General features: G+C 43.9%; 1 protein-coding gene across 1 annotated transcript; it reads left to right on the top strand.

Annotated features, from left to right (window-relative positions):
* Positions 1-16396: 16396 nt before the first annotated feature.
* Positions 16397-17344, top strand: LOC132116764 (olfactory receptor 52N5-like). The gene has a single exon (XM_059525633.1). It carries the CDS (start codon positions 16403-16405, stop codon positions 17342-17344), a length of 942 nt encoding a protein of 313 aa, XP_059381616.1. The 5' UTR covers positions 16397-16402.
* The last annotated feature ends 246 nt before the right edge of the window (positions 17345-17590 follow it).

Genomic DNA, 17590 nt, shown 5'->3' with positions numbered 1-17590 from the left:
TTAAGGGGAACATGTCTGATACCTCAGCTGGCTCTATGACTTTCACAGGACCGTTTTTCTCAAGCACATAGCTCCTCAGATGCTCAACTTACCAAGCAGTCAGACCTTTCACAATGAATCCAACACTGCCCTTCACAACCACAATTTGGTTCAACTCCCCAAAATCTGGCAGACCACCAGTGGAACCATTAGCCAAGATCATTCCACTGGTGTACTTGGTGCTCCTGTAACACACACTTTTGGCTATCTGGACACATGTCTAACCAGGAAACTTATCCTGCAGTGCTTCTTGGATATCCTCTCTCAGCACATTATCATCCACTGTAGACAGTGTTATAGCCTGTAGTAGAGGTCTGACAGCTCTGGAATCATGTTGGTTATAAGCAAGCAACAACTGATGCTTCATGGCGAGTGACAGCAGAATATTTCTAAAGTTACGAGTATGTCTGACAACACGCTTAAAAAAGCTGTGCTTTGCCTCAAACCGCATTGTCCTCAGTGACGCCTGAGGACCATAAGCCCTGATCAGTTCTGGATAATGTTCCAGGAAATGGTGTTTAGGGATGAGGTGTTGCTCTGGGAAAACCATGAGAAACCTGTGTTTATGCTCAGATATCTTACTATCCAGGAAGCAAATGGTCTTCTCTGTGTAGACTTGGCTAACAACAAGCTCAACAATGTCTCTGAGCACAAGAAGCACTTCCCATGCTGGGTCACCTTCAGGGATTTTCGATCCAACCATGAGTGGCAGGAGTCGCAGCAAAGTCCAATTCTCATGGGCATTGCTGCCCACACTTTTCCGTGTGGCGAAGTTCACAGAGACAGGCTGTGGTGCATTGGTTTTGTCTGACCATTTATAGGGGAACTCTTTGATGCATTTGTTCAGCTCTTTAAGAGTGAAGTATTTATTTTGAATGAACACTCTGAGGCACAGTTCTGTTTCTAGGGGCACTATATCTTCAAAGAGATCATGCAACACATCAGGCGAATACCCAGACAAAACATTAAAATATTTCTAAAATTGCCGTCAGTGCACACTGTCTCTTCACACCATACAAATTCACCAAACTATCATTCTCTTGTACAGCCTGAATATGCAGTGCGCGTTGATCTTTCATTCTGGGTGGGAATGCCCCTGTTCTCACTTCTCCATCATGAAACTGTGACTTTTCACCTAGACAAAATCTGCAGACATATGAACTGGAAAAGCTCTCAACAAATCCCCCCAAAGAATGGGCACCTAGATTGTCTGCGACACACTAAACACTGTGCCTTTGACTCTTCTGCCCAATGCTGGAAGATACAGTCCTTCTGTACACAAGATCTTTGAGCAGTGGCTCCAGCACCGCACTGTAACCAAATCTCTTCACATCCTCAGACTTGCACAGGATTGCTAAGAAAATTGAGTTTAGTTCAGATCTGAGCAATGAGGGGACATCAGCTAACAGCTGATGTTTTTTTTTCCTGGATGTACCAAGAGGATTGCATATCTCAAAGTCATCCACATAGAGATTGAGAGCAATCGTAAGGTCACTTCCTGAGAACAGCTTATTGGTTTTGTAAAAGGTGCCATCATGAAATGACTTATACACAGTTCTCTGAGCTTCTGCCTCACTCAGGTCCTGTATATCTTTCTTGCTAAAAACCTTAAGTAATGACTTTAGAATGGGGACATTCTGGAAGCTGCTCTCTCTACTAAGAAGATACTCAATTGTTTTAACGACAGAAAAGTGTTCGTTAAAATATTTTCTTCTTTTAAAGGCAGAGGAAATAGGACCACCATCATGGAGGGCAGAACTAATAGGGTTAGCACCACAAATGTCGTTCACCATTTCAGATACAATGACTTCATCAATTTCACAGTTGTGCCTCTTCAAGCAAGACTGTAAAATGTATTTCATGATGGGAGCAGAGGCTGAATGAGAAATAAAATGCAACTCCTCTACAAGTTCATCAATGCATTGGTTGGGTACATGAAAGGAACTCTCTAATTTCAACATTAAATGAGCCAAGCTTCTGTCAATCAACTTTGGCAGTACTCTTAAATCATCATCTCTAATCTCATCAATATCAGACTGCTCACCCTCCTGATTAACTCCATCACTGCACTGATCTGCTTGTGAAGGGTTTTCATACCTCTTTATCACCTCGTCTTTGAACTCATCTAATGAGTGGGGAGTATGCTTGTAATTTCTATGTGAAGCAAAGGTTCCATAGATATTAGTTTTGAAATTGCAATTTTTGAAAACACAGGTGACAGTTTCTTGCTTTTTCAAATGTTGACGAAGGTGTTCAAAATACACTTTTCGGTGGAGAATGTGCCTACATTACAGTACTGGCAACAGAAACTGAGTATTTCAATGGTTCTCACTCTTGTTGAGTGAGTTGAGTGTTTCCTTGATATATGAGATTTCAGGCTACCCCATGATTTAAATGAACATAAACAATCCAGGTAAGGACATGGCAGAGGTTGCCCAACGCGGATATGACATAACATTTAATGTTTCAACATCTTGTCTTTAGTAGGGGTTGCAAATTTACAGATTTTACAAGGCCAGTCCATATTTCATGTTTCTGTCTCACTCCATGCTTCTTAACACTGACCACGTCTCAACTTGAACCCCTTGTTCCACGACACCAGGAGAAGATAAAGTTTTTTGTCCTTGCAAGGCACACGGCAAAGTGACTGAAGTCCTAAGTAGGGAGATAAATTAAGTAAAATGATTCAAGGAGGTGTGTATGTGAACACAACTGATTTATTTACTGTGGATCTGAATTACAAAAGTTAAGTGTTAATGTTTCTGTCTCACCCCGTACTTCTTCAAGGATTTCTTTAGGAGGCTGATCACGTCTCAACTTGAACCCCTTGATCCACGACACCAGGATACTGGATCAAGGCAGAAAGCCACACCCACCCACCCACCCACACACACACACACACACACACACACACACACACACACACATACACATATTTTCAATTTAACTTGTGAGTCTTCAATACAGTAACTAAATATGGACTCTGACCGCTCCTCACCTCAGGGGAAGGAGAAGGTGATGTCTAGTTTGTCCTGAGAGGCTGACCAAGTCTCAACTTGAACCCCTTGGTTCAAGAAGATGAAGGCGATTTTTTTTTGTCCTTGCAAGGCACACGGCAAAGTGACTGAAGACCTGAGTAGGGAGATAAATTAAGTAAAATGATTTTATACGTGAAATAGCCGGTGGCAGGGCCAATTGTGTTTTTTTGTGATTGAGGCCAATCTTAAAAGCAAGCCTTGTAATGCTGGTAATAAGATAATTTATAACACGAAAATGTCAAGGTAATTGTAAGGGTTGCTCATGGAGGATGGATATTTTAGTGCAAACAAAACAATTAGTGCAAACAAAACAATTTCCAATCACTATTTATCTTTTTAGCAGCATTTTAAAATTGTAATATATTTCTCTTTTAAACATACATGTAACGTCTTATTTCCCTTTCAAAACATTTAAATGAACTGTTTTACCATTACTGTCCTTTCTAATACAACGTAAAGCATACATTTTCTTAGAAATTAACCTGTGTACTTATCACTTCAAATCAGACATTCAATTGAAATGTATGGTCACTACACTCTCATTGGTCAGACGCACACACACTGTCAACGATACCATTGGCTGTAAAGTGTGACAATCTGTCAATACAAATCAGCCAACACTTTTTTGTTCTCCGATCTACATTGATCTCATAAATTGCCTCGGTGAAGTTTGAATGACGGAAATCCGTGGTAGTGACGGAGAACTTTAATCTAAGGCTTGGAGATATGGCTGAAAACTGTATCATGATAGAAGTGTTTCATATTGGTCATATCGATAATTATTGATCTTTTTAATGACCTATTTAACATAAGGACCAGGAGAAAATATATTACACTTAAACATTTTTATTTTTAACTTTACCTTCCTCTGATTGGTAGGTGTGATTGGCAAAGGAAAATATAAGGCACACCTATCATGACGCAGCGACAGCACTTGGGATTATCCCTGTCAGGATCCTGTTAAGTTAAGCACCCACACCTGTTCCTAGTTAACGAGCTAATCAAGGCACTATAAAACTGGTATCTCAGCACCAGTTCTGGGTCGAACCTCGAATAATATATCCAACAGGAATCAACCTCACGATCTTGTCTCCAACTCACTGCATCTTCACAGCAAACACCAGCCGTAACGTATACTCACATTTGGAAGTTAACCTGTGTGTCTTTGTTCTCTTGTCTCCAGAACTCTCATGGCACTATCCATGATCTGAATTCTCCTACGTACCTCGATACCTCCTGAGTGCCCATGTGATTCTTGAACATTGTTCTCCCACTGCAAAGAAAAGAGACAAGTATTGATATTCACGTATTGTGTGGCTTTGACGTCTCGACATGTAACAAACTCACCTGGCTTTCACAGAAGTGGAATTCCCTGGCTTTCACGGACACAAACTCTCAATAAAACTGTGTTGAATTCACTTACCTCATCCTCCGTGTACCTGATCCTGACAGAAGGCTCGACGAAAAGTGAATTCAGCACAGCCCGAGGACAGCGCTTCCGCTAACCCCACTTTCACAATGGCGTATGTGATAAGTCCAGTCTCCCGACCAGCGCCCTTCTCCGGTCTGGAGGAGGACTGCAACGAATTCCTCTCACAATGTTTGCTCATCCTAGAACGACATGCTCATCAATACCCCACAGAAAGGTCTAGAATTTATTTTATTATCCTGCAACTAGGAGGCTCCCGACTTCTTGTTAGGCTCTGAAGAGGCTCCCGATGTCCCGACAGACCCCGAAGAGGTTTTTAGGTCATCAGCTCAGGATTGCGCAGAGTCCCCTGTTGCACTGCGGCCCTCCAGACCCATGTCTCCACCTCGGCCCATCAGCCCACCGGCTCCACGCCGTCTCTGCATCCCTTCAGCTCCACCGAGGCCCGTCTGCCCAAGAACTCCTCCGGGCTCCCTCATCCATCCAGATAAACCTCAGTTGGTCATCGCTCAAATTCCGCCATGGACTTCCGCAATAAAACTGTGTTGAATTCACTTACCTCAGCCTCCGTGTACCTGATCCTGACAATGCCGGTAATTAGGACATCACACAAAATTTGTCAACACCGAAAACATTTCATCACTGTATCGGTTTTGCTCATTAATTTAAAGTGTAGTTTATGTCAGCTGAATGAGCAGAACACTTTTCAGAGAAGATAAGGCAACGTTATTTTAGTACAATTCACACCCAAAGGTAACGTTAACTCAGGGGAAAAAAAAAACTAATTGATTTTGATGGTAATATCAATTTTGATTATGCGTGAAGGAGGAAGGGAGAGAAAGACAGTATGAAGACTGTGAGCGCGCACACGAGGCCGGAGGAGGGTCTCTCTGTCTCTCTCTAGGTGCGTTCCATTCGACAGGGTCCCTATGCAGTGTTCACTGCTCCCTACTCCCTGAGCACTACTCCCTTGTTTTTAAATTCATTTTAAGTAATTTTTGTAATGATTTTAAAAGTTTTAAAATTGCTTGTTTTATTTGTATTATTTTTCTTCATGATTATTTTACTTTATTTTATGTTAAGCACTTTGAATTACCATTGTGTACGAAATGTGCTATATAAATAAACTTGCCTTGCCTTGAGCACCGTATATCAGTTGAAGTGCACTGACAATAACCACTCATTTGGAACGCACTGCAAATGTCAACGATGGGGTCGAGCAGATTATGATATAACATAAATATATATGACTATATTCATATTTAAATTTTTATTTACAATCACATTTAAAATATGTACACTATACAATAAAAAACATTGAATACTATATAATGTAAAATGTATGTTTATTATACACTTGAATTGACTATTGCTGCTATTACTTAACTATTAACAGAATTGAAGTCCTGCTGTAACTGTCATGCAAATATGAAAATAAACTTTTATTTGGTTAACTGTGTATAGATGTGTTTTTAATAAATGGTCATATAATTGCATAGCGGTCTGCTTTCTTCCCGCGCACAGCCATGTAGTAAACACTGAAGTAAATAAAGTAAAATAAAGAAAAATGGCAGAGCCTCATCTGCTTCTAGTCGATTTTACATTATCATACCTTTTTACAATCCGTAATGAATATGAACAAAGACAGCGAAGACGGCCGTTCTGACTGGTGATGACGTGCTGCACGCAATGACAGTTGGGGAATAATTGCTCTCCACTTCCTGTGAAATGATGTATCTATGTTCCCTTATTCCCTGTGCCGTGCGCAGTGCCCTTCGAACTGAACATGTTCGCTCCCTTCAGATTGGAATCTCACTTAAGATGGCGGAATATCCTGTGAAGTATACTTCGCAGTACACTTACGGTCGAATGGAACGCACCTTCTCTCTCTCTCTACTCATTCTCTCAGTAACATGCAGGGGCGCCTGTCAAAATTGGCGCAGCAGTCAGTCATCTTATCTACATCACTCACGATCAAATTAGGCTTTCCACTATCACTCCACGCTGGTTCTGTTACTGAAGGATCCAACATGAAACAACGATATGGCGCAATCAAACGGTTACATGATTTGCTGGTAGCATGACAAATGCTACCAGCAGCATGACAAATATATATATATATATATATGTGTGTGTGTGGTGATGCAATCAATTTATGATAGTGATTATGGGCGGATGCAGTATGTTCAATGAGTATAAAAGGAGATGAGATTGTGTCTCTCTGGGTCTTGGAAGTGATGTCATTTCATCCATCATTCCGTGTTCCGTGTGCCGTGTTTATGTCCGGGAGTGTGTGGCTGAGGAGTACTTTAGACGTGCCGGACAGATATTTGTCAATGTGAGGTCATAATTAGCATGCTATCGAGTGCACTGGGTGGTGGGAGTTACCATATGCAGGTATGTTACACTTCTTTTAATGTTAGGTTCACGACAGTGGTTTCCTAAATTTAAATGTGTATTATATTTTAACAGTGACACGGGAGCCAGGAGGTGTTGCAGCAGGCTTTGTGGCCGCTGTTAGGCTTTATGCGACCCAGTGCTGGTCCTGTGAATTAGGATTGCCTGCAGCTGGTAGCTGTTATTCGAACTGGAACGCTTCAGAACGGAGTTGTATTCTTCTCTGCAGGCTGTCTTCGACCCCTCTCTGCCTCGTACTGGGACGACGCATTGGCTGTTGATCTGTACCTTTGCTTGACGATTTCATTGCAGCGAACGAGGGTCTCCGTGACGACCGTAACGATGCATCTGTGCCTATCCATTTACTCAAATTTCTTGACGATTTTATTTCAGCGAACTAGGGTCTCCGTGGCGACCGTAACGGTAGTGCGCTTGCAGCCTGTGGTGACGCATCTAAATTTAGCCTTTTTTTCAGAATTGACATTGAGAGTCAAGTACAGTGGCGAAGCTACTGGGTTTTGTCACTACTATCATGTCTTGTTATGAATATTATGTGCCTGTGCATTTCGTTTGTTGGTGAATGTGTTTTGAGTATGCTGTTGTATTGTAAACTGAGAATATTTTTATAAGACTGTGCTGGGCGACAGAGTTAACTAATTATCTGCCAGTGAACGATTGCATCATTGTGACGAACTGATTCTTTGCATGTGATAAGTGTTAATCAACTGACCATTACGTGGAATGTGTATTTGTGTGTTTGCTTGTATGTGTATGTGTATATGGTTTTCTCTTTCACTCAGAACTGGGGTCCCAGTAGTAGCCAGAGTCCTGTGTGTGTGGTGGTGGTTCGGCTATTGGTCTGCAGTGTTCACAGCGGGTGAATTTGGTGTTGTGTTGGTGCGAGCACAGGTAGTTAATGTGTTTATTGGACAGGCAAGATGAATGCTCTAATTCTTGAGTAGGGTGTGTGTATGTGTGTGTAACCTGTTCCATGATTGATGCAGCCTTTTTATAGTGATTTATTAAAAGTTGTATTTTATTTTATGTATTGAGGAATAAAATCTGTGAAACGCGTATCCTTGTCTGTTATCTGACTCAGCCACTACGGATCTGTGTGCTTTATAGTCTACTGTATGTATCTGTGGGTCCCCGGCCAATTTCCGGGATGGCGTAGTCGGGTCAGTGCCATTATTGGCATTGTAGTTAACTTTTGTATATGGAACGCCACACTTGGCGTATAGTCGGCAGGGTGTTGTGGCTGCTGTTCAGATTCAGACATTGTGATATTGTTTCTTTTTGTGTATTTTTCTGTTTAGCTGTGACAATACAGTAGAGAGTATCCCTTATAGTATTTAGCTATGGAGGTTGAATTATAGGAAATGAGAGATCTTGTGGCCCAGTTGAAGGCTGATAATGAGCGACTGCGACAGGAACGGGTGCCGGTTGAGCCGCCTGATCCTGGTGCAGGCTCTAGTAGCGCGTCACGGCCAGTAACGCCTAGTTTTGCTGAATCCAATCTTAATGCCGTCGAACGTTTCGTGTTTATTCCCCATGAACGCCGTTGTCCAAAATTCAATGGTAGGTCCGGTTTAGGCACTGAGGGATGGGTCAAAGAGGCTGAGGTGTGTATGCATATGCGGAACATGACAATTGCTGGAAAGGCTTTCTTTTTATTCGATCATCTTGAAGGAGAGGCTTGAGATGCAATTAAATATCGACCTTGTATGGATAAAGATGACCCTGAAAAAATTATTTCAGTACTGCGGGAGCTATATGGTTTTGTAGAATCCTACATTGCGCTTCAAGAGGTATTTTACTCGCGGCGACATATGGAGGGGGAAACGCTACAAGAGTTCTCCCTGGTACTGCTGGGTCTCTTTGATAAACTCAAACAACAGTCACCACATGTCATTTCAAATGCGGATGTAATCGTAAGGGACCAATTTATTGAATGCGTATTAGACAATGCGTTTACGTAGGGAACTAAAGCAACTAGTTCGGCGTCAGCCTGCTGCGACACTGTTGGAGGTGCGAGGGGAGGCTATCCGCTGGGAACGAGAGGGAATGCCAGGCAGTGCAAGGGGGCGAAGTCAATCTGTTCCCCTTGTACATGGGATTCAATATGGGGTTCAAGGCAATATTGGGTTAAGTCCAAAAGGCGGGGAGTGTTCATCAGAATTAGGTGAACTACGGGAAATGCTGAACCAGCAGCAAAACAACTTGACCAGCTTACCTAAATTTTTGCCTGTAGCCAAAATCCCCCAGTTGGTAGTCGTTTGTTCTGTCCCGCTTCTGTGATTTGCCGACGGTGTCAGCAGCCTGGTCATTTCGCACGGGAGTGTAATTGGCAACCTCATTCTCCTGGTCCTCCAGTCCATCCCCGTGTTGATTTTTCATCTAGCAACGCAGGGCCAGTTAGGCCTAGTTTCCCTAATCAGTCGGAAACTAGTTCCCACTGGGCTACAGAGCCACAGTCTGGTTGGGGGTATATATGGCTCCCATGTTATTCATAAGGGCGTACCAGTGCCTCGGTTAGTCTCCTCATGTCCACACCTCGTCGTTATTATTGGGGGAGTCTCAGTGCCTTGTTTGATCGATACTGGTTCCATGGTATCGACCATTACAGAGAGCTGTTTTAGGTCACAGTTTGAACCATGGGGCCAGGATCGTTTACAGTCATGTCATTGGTTGCAGCTCAGAGCCGCCAATGGATTGGAAATCCCTTACATCGGGTACATAGAACTAGACATTGAACTGTGTGGTCGCATGGTATCAGCGTGTGGAATACTGGTAGTTCGTGATCCTCCTGGTGGTAGCCCTGGTACTCCTGGCATTCTGGGAATGAACGTTCTTAGTCGCTGCTAATGTGAGCTCTTCGGGCAGTACGGGTCCACCCTATTCGAGTTACCACTCGTGAACCAGGAGGCGGAATTGTCTCAGGCCTTTCAAACCTTTCAAAGGGTAGACGGTGTCCTTACGTGCGGAGGTAATGTAATCCGTGGGCGTTGAGTGAGCCGTGTTCTGGGTGGATCTTTGAAATTTGTGACCGCCACGTGTTCGTCTATTTTTAGTGGTAAGACCGTACTATTCGAGCCCCTTGAGACTCGGTTAACTGTTGGTTTATTAGCCTCCCCGTCTCTAGTGCATGTGGTTAGTGGTACTGTTCGCATGCCCATTGTTAACGTTGGTGTGCTCGATGCTGTTTTATATCCTACCACGATCATTGGGAAGATGCGTGAGGTGTATTTGGTGGATTCACCTGTCGGGCTGACCGAGGGTCCGGTCGCGAATGCTCAAATAGCTGTTTCCGAGGGGATTGTTACATCAGTGCTAGAGCCTGTCGAAAGTGTGGAACTCCAAGGGTTGTCTGATGAGGAACAGGAGCAGGTAAGGGCTCTCCTCTGGGAATTCCAGAGCGTGTTCTCTACTGGTGAGGGAGATCTGGGCTGCACTGAACTTCTGTCTCACGAAATCCCCTTAATGGACGAGACTCCAGTTCGTCAGCGCTATAGACGTATTCCCCCATCTGAATATGAGTTAGTCAAGACTCACATTAGCCAGCTCTTAGACGCCCAGGTGATTCGGGAAAGTTGCAGCCCATATGCTTCCCCACTGGTATTGGTCAAGAAGGACGGTAGCCTCCGCTTGTGCGTAGACTACTGTCAGCTCAACGCCAAGACCCAAAGAGACTTGTTCCCATTGCCTCGTATCGAGGAAACCTTGGATTCTCTAACGGGGGCTCGCTGGTTCACCACATTAGATCTGGCCAGCGGGTATAATCAGGTCCCAGTTGCTGAGTCTGATCGCCATAGAACGGCTTTTTGCACCCCCTTCGGGCTATACGAGTGGAATCGTATGCCCTTCGGGTTGTGCAATGCTCCAGGCACCTTCCAACGGTTGATGGAGCAGCTCTTTGGTGACCAGCGACACCAATCTGTCTTGTTTTATCTAGACGACATTATTGTGTATTCCTCCTCGGTGCAACACCATCTCCAGAGACTGAGGATGGTGCTGGATCGCCTACAAGCTGCTGGTCTCAAGGTGAAGTTGGAAAAATTTGCATTCTTTAGGGAGAGTGTGCAGTACCTGGGACATGTATTATCCTTCAAGGGACCCGGGTAAGGTTGAGAGTGTAGCCCAGTGGCCATGTCCTAAGACTGTGTCAGAGCTGCGGACTTTCCTGGGCTTTGTTAGCTACTATTGGCGTTTTGTAGAAGGGTTTGCCTAGATAGCAGCTCCGTTATATCAGTTGGTGACCAACGCATGTGGGGGGAAAGTGAGCAGCCAGAGACAAGAATTGGCAGTGCTGTGGTCTTAACAGTGCGAACATGCCTTTCAGGTCCTGAAGCAGAAACTCACTACTCACTAAGCTTCCATTTAACTGTGTAACTGTTAACCTGTTCCATGATTGATGCAGCCTTTTTATAGTGATTTATTAAAAGTTATATTTTATTGTATGTATTGAGGAATAAAATCGGTGAAAGGCATATCCTTGTCTATTATCTGACTCGGCCACTGCGAATCTGTGTGCTTTATAATTCATGTATCTGTGGGTCTCTGGCCAATTTCCGGGCTGGCGTAGTCGGGTCAGTGCCATTATTGGCATTGTAGTTTACTTTTGTATACGGAACTATATATATATAGCCCGCCCAGACGAATTGGCCAGCGTTTAAAGAATTATTGGGGGTTTTATGTACGGATGCCTCTTGGGGAAAGAATGCACCGGAGGGGAATGCGAGTGTGCAGGGCGGGAGAGACTGAACTGGGACCACTGAGTACTGCCTCAGGGGAACAGAGCGAAATCAAGAGAATAATTCCAAAGGACACCGTCTACCCTTTAACAGGTTTGAAAGGCCTGAGACAATTCCGCCTCCTGGTTCACGAGTGGTAACTCGAATAGGGTGGACCCGTACTGCCCGAAGAGCTCACGGTAGCTCACAGATGAGATGCAGAAACGCACGTTTGAACAGGTCAGGACCATCGACGGTCAGCCTCTCCATCCTGGACAGCCGCTTACCTGTCCATATTTTGCAATAATTAAAGATAGGTTGTATCGAGTGACCCAAGACACTCAGACAAAAGAAGATACAACCCAGTTATTAGTTCCTAGGAGCCGCCGGGAAATGCTTTTTCAGGCAGCTCATTCTAATCCAATGGCTGGTCATTTAGGACAAGGAACGACACTAAATCGCCTCATGACCCGTTTTTTTTGGCCGGGCATTCACGAGAATGTGCGCAGGTGGTGCGCGGCTTGTCGTGAATGTCAGTTGGTAAACCCACCGGCCACCCCAAAAGCGCCTTTGCGCCCCCTCCCATTAATGCAGGTCTCCTTCGAGAGAATTGGCATGGACCTCATCGGGCCATTAGAGGGATCAGCACGAGGACATCATTTTGCAATAGTCATTGTGGATTATGCAACACCAGAACCAGTGCCTCTTCGCAACATTTCCGCTAAGAGTGTTGTTGACGCACTATTTTCTTTAATCTCCCGAGTGGGGATTCCTAAGGAAATCCTCACTAAACAGGGCACAGCGTTTATGTCACGGACATTACGCAAACTTTACAAATAATTGGGCATTAAATAGATTCGGACCAGCGTCTTTCACCCACAAACGGACGGGCTGGTCGAACATTTTAATCGCACGCTTAAGACAGTGATTCGTAAATTAGTTCAAGAAGATGCCAAAAATTGGGACAGATGGTTGGAGCCCCTGTTGTTCGCTGTGCGAGAGGTCCCGCAAGCCTCCACAGGGTTTTCCTTCTTCGAGTTGCTCTATGGTCGCCAGCCCAGGGGGGTGCTGGACGTCATAAGAGAGACTTGGGAGGACGGACCTTCTCAATCTAAAAACGAAATTCAGTTTGTGATGGACCTGAGAACAAAACTCCACACTTTGGGGCGGCTCTCTATGGATAATTTGTTACAGGCCCAGAACAAACAGAGCCGGCTGTATAACAGGGGAACCAATTTGCGTAAATTTGCACCGGGAGATAAAGTGCTTGTATTACTCCCAACGTCAAGTTCAAAATTACTTGCAAAGTGCCAAGGACCGTTTGAGGTCACACGGCAAGTTGGAGAGCTCGATTATGAGGTAATACGCTCATATAGGAGAGGAGCACGTCAAATTTATCACCTCAATCTCCTAAAAAAAAGGGGTTGAGGGAGAATCAGTGATGTTGGCAACGGTGATTAGCGGAGAGGATGATCTTGGACCAGAAGCGAATATAAAAAAACAATCTCTCGCTCTGGCCCCAGGGGGAGATCATCTCTCGCCCTCCCAGCTCACTGATTTGACTACATTACAGGCGGAGTTTGCTGACGTGTTTTCTCCCCTACCTGGCCGTACAAATCACATTCAGCACCATATTGATATAAAACCAGCCGTGGTGGTTCGCAGCCGGCCATATCGCTTGCCTGAAAACAAGAAAAATGTAGTTCAGGAAGAATTAGGTGCGATGCTTGAAATGGGGGTAATAGAAGAATCCAACAGTAACTGGGCGAGCCCGATAGTTTTAGTTCCTAAAACGGACGACTCAGTGCGTTTCTGTGTGGATTTTCGGAAGGTGAATGCTGCGTCGAAATTCGACGCATATCCAATGCCACGGGTTGACGAATTGCTTGACCGGCTCGGTACGGCTCGTTCTTTTTCGACATTGGACTTAACAAAGGGTTATTGGCATATCCCCTTTATCCAGAGAAAAAAGAGCTTTCACGACGCCGTTTGGATTACACCAATTTGTTACACTCTCTTTTGGGCTGTTCGGCGCGCCAGCTATGTTTCAGCGACTGATGGACAGGGTGTTGCTCATGGCCAACCCGAAGAGGTGTGCGAATGTGCGCTTGGAGGTAAAGTATCTGGGTTTTCACTTGGGACATGGACTGGTGCGTCCCCAAATTGATAAGACTGCAGCGGTTGCGACCTGTCCGCGTCCCAAGACCAAAAAGGAGGTGAGACAGTTCTTGGGGCTGGCGGGATATTATAGAAGGTTTGTGCCTAATTATTCGGACCTCACCATCCCCTTGACTGATCTCACTAAAAAGGAAGCACCAGATACGGTTCAGTGGACGGAGCCGTGCCAGCCCAGGTGAAGGCTGCTCTATGTGGCGGGCCGTTGCTTCACTCTCCTGATTTCTCTCTCCCTTTTTTGTTGCAGACGGACGCGTCGGACAGGGGGCTGGGTGCTGTCCTGTCGCAGGAGATAGAGGGGGAGGAACAGCCGGTGCTGTACATTAGTCGCAAGCTCTCTAAGAGAGAGACTAATTACAGCACCGTGGAGAAGGAGTGTTTGCCATCAGGTGGGCCGTCCTCACCCTCCGCTATTATCTCCTGGGACGGGAATTCACCCTCTGTTCGGACCACGCTCCCCTGCAGTGGCTCCACCGCATGAGGGATACCAACGCACGGATCACTTGTTGGTATCTAGCTTTACAGCCTTTTAAGTTCAAGGTGGTCCACAGGCCGGGTGTTCAGATGGCTGTGGCCGATTTCCTCACCCAAGAATGGGGGCTTCAGGCCGGATGGCACCCCGGCCTGAGTCGGGCGTTGGGGGTATGTGGCAAGGGGGGGGGCGTTGTTTAGCGAACCCTGCAGCGGGGGAGAGCATCAGGAGACGCGCGGTGAGTGAGTGGGTTAAGCGCAAATAACGAACAGAGAAAAAGTATAGTGGAGAGAGTATAAAACACCAGAAGAAACAGGTGCTTCCAGAGCGTTGTCACGTCCCAGCCGAACTTTCAGAGCCTCGTCACGTCTCAGCTGATCTTCCAGAGCCTCATCACGTCTCAGCTGAACTTCAAGAGCCTCGTCACATCTCAGCCAAATTTCCTGAGTGCTCGTCCTATCCTGTCATGGCCTCATCCAGGAACTCATCGCCTGCCCTGTCAGTGCAATGGAGACCATCTACCATCTCATCATGGCCACGTCTGTCTCGTCTGCATGGCTGTGGTGGTCCTCTGCCCCACTCTGGGGGGTTTCTGTCTCGTCTGCTCGGCTGTGGTGGTCTTCTGCACCGCCCTGGTTGGCTTCTGTCTCGTCTGCTCGGCTGTGGTGGTCCTCTGCACCGCCCTGGTGGGCTTCTGTCTCGACCGATCGGAGATGGTGGTCCACTGCACCACCCTGGTGGGCTTCTGTCTCATCTGCTATGCTGTGGTGGTCCTCTGCACCGCCCTGGTGGGTTTCTGTCTCGTCCGCACGGCTGTGGTGGTCCTTTGCTCTGCCCTGGTTGGGCTTCTTTCTCGTGTTCCCTATTGTTTTTCGTGTTTCTTGTTTTGGACTGCTTTTGTTAATATTGACCTCTTGCCTGTATGGACTACGATTTTTGGATTCTCCTAAATAAACACTGCAATTGGATCTCTCTGTTTGTACCTACGTTTGTGACAATACTAAGTGGCCATAACTACAATATACTTACATTCAAAAACAAGTACAATGCACTTATTGTGTTCATATTTTATTGCAAAACACTTTTGCTGCCATTTAGGTGGGATAGTAATAAAGTTAGGGACGGGTTTGGTGGACTGGGTAGGTTTAAGGGTGGGATAAGGTGTAAGGGATGGGTCAACAGTGTATTTATAGAAATTAATGTAATCACATGCAGATTTTTTAAGATATAAGTACAATATAAAAAAATACGTAGGTACACAATACGTGCATTGTACCAAATTATTAATTTAAAGGTAAGTACATAGTACTTTTGGACACAATATAAAGTGGAACCAGTGCAAATCCTTCGCTGGTCTCAAAGCAAGCAAAATATACTCATAGTAATATATGTATATTAAACAGTCTAACTATCATTTCATTTTCATATCATTATTGTATATAATTGTATCCATGATATTGTGTCTATGATCATGGCAACAAGTGACATGAATCAGTTTCCCCCTCTGGGGTGTTAGTATGATAAAAACACCTTTGAACCTCATATTAAAAGGTGAGGCCAGGTGAACATTTCAGAGAAGTGCAAGTCAGTATTTAGGTAACACTGTATACTGAGTTGACTTATTTGATTCATTGGCAACATATGAATCAAATCTTTAAAGTGATAAATCAACTCCCTTAGTAATAACAAAATCCATCTGCAGTAAGTATGTGTTGCTATACATAGTCAACTAATACTAGGTAACTATGAAATATACAACATTAATATCAAATTCCTTGATATTTCTGTTTACTATGCAATTCTCCAGTGTTTCCATGTTTTGCAACAAATCTGATTAATTGTGCTTATATTAGCATATGACAAATAGTGTGATAGACTGTTTAACCTGTTTAGATAGCAAGCAGTTGCATAAAAATGTCATACATGTGGACATCATCTATATATGAGCACACACAAAGTCATAGAATGCAACATATCTGGGTGATATGCATTTTACTTCCTAGAGCTTATAAACAATATTTCAATGTTCATTCTTTAAAGCCCAATGCAGTAGTCTATGCTGAAATTTTATAAATTAATATTATATGTCCGATTGTTACTGTTTGCAGGTTTTGTGCATGAAATGGACAACCTGACATTCAGACACCGTATTCTCCTAGTGGAGGGACTTCAAGTTACACCTCAGTCTACCTATGCTGTTTTCACATTTCTTCTTTTGGTTTATGTCTTTATAATGGTTTCCAATATTGCACTTGTAATTCTGATCTCAACAGAGAAGAACCTACATCACCCTATGCATTTCCTGTTCTGTAACTTGCCACTGAATGATATATTAGGGACAACTGTGATTTTGCCACGCTTATTGCAAGACATTTTAAAAGAAACCCCAGAGCGCTATATGACATATGTGGAGTGTGTTGTTCAAGCATATTTTGTGCATATATTTGTAGCAGCATGCCATTATGTTCTTATAATTATGGCCTTTGACAGATATGTGGCTATATGCTATCCACTGCGATACACAACTATAATGACCAATAAAATGGTGGTAAAATTATCAGCATCAGCCTGGGGTCTGTCAGTACTTATGGTGACAATTTTGATAGGACTCACTGTGCGACTGTCTCACTGCAGATCTAAAATTGAAAATCCTTTCTGTGACAATGCCTCATTGTTTAAACTGTCCTGTGAGGATGGTGTTGTTGTTAATAATGTGTATGGAATCATTTATACTGTGGTTTTATTTTCCTTCTCAATTCTGTCTATATTCATAACATATGGCAAAATTGCTAATGTATGCATAACTAGCAAAAACAAAGCACTGAACAGCAAAGCCATAAAAACATGCAGCACTCATTTAGCTGTATATTTAATCATGCTTGTTTCTGGATCCACTTTTATTTTTCTCCATCGTTTTCCTCTCTACTCTGAGAGCAGGAAACTAGCAAGTATAATGTTCCACATTGTACCACCAGGACTAAATCCATTAGTATATGGTTTACAAACTAAAGAAATAAGACAGAAGTTTGTAAAATTTTGGTGCCGAGAAAAAGGACCATCTTAATTTATTATATTATTATACACTAGTAACAGCACTTAATGTGTTGAGTCGGTAACTCCCCATTAGAAATATGTACAATGCTGTGATAATCTTCAAAATGTCTTTGGATCCAGTCATACAAGTGATGTTTTAGGAATGTAAGTCTTTAGTAACTGATTTGTAACTTAACTTGTTATTTTAGGGGCACAAAATGTCTTGTGCCCTTCAGTGTCTTCAAATGGTAAGGTGTTACAATATATTTATATTTCC

Source organism: Carassius carassius, chromosome 36 (assembly GCF_963082965.1).
Source record: "Carassius carassius chromosome 36, fCarCar2.1, whole genome shotgun sequence".
Classification (NCBI taxonomy): domain Eukaryota; kingdom Metazoa; phylum Chordata; class Actinopteri; order Cypriniformes; family Cyprinidae; genus Carassius; species Carassius carassius.
Note: the sequence above shows the minus strand (reverse complement) of the source record. Positions and strands in the feature narration are given on the sequence as shown.

Excerpts from the sequence above, each read along its gene's own strand:
- LOC132116764 (XM_059525633.1), top strand. The coding sequence starts at position 16,403 with ATGGACAACCTGACATTCAGACACCGTATTCTCCTAGTGGAGGGACTT.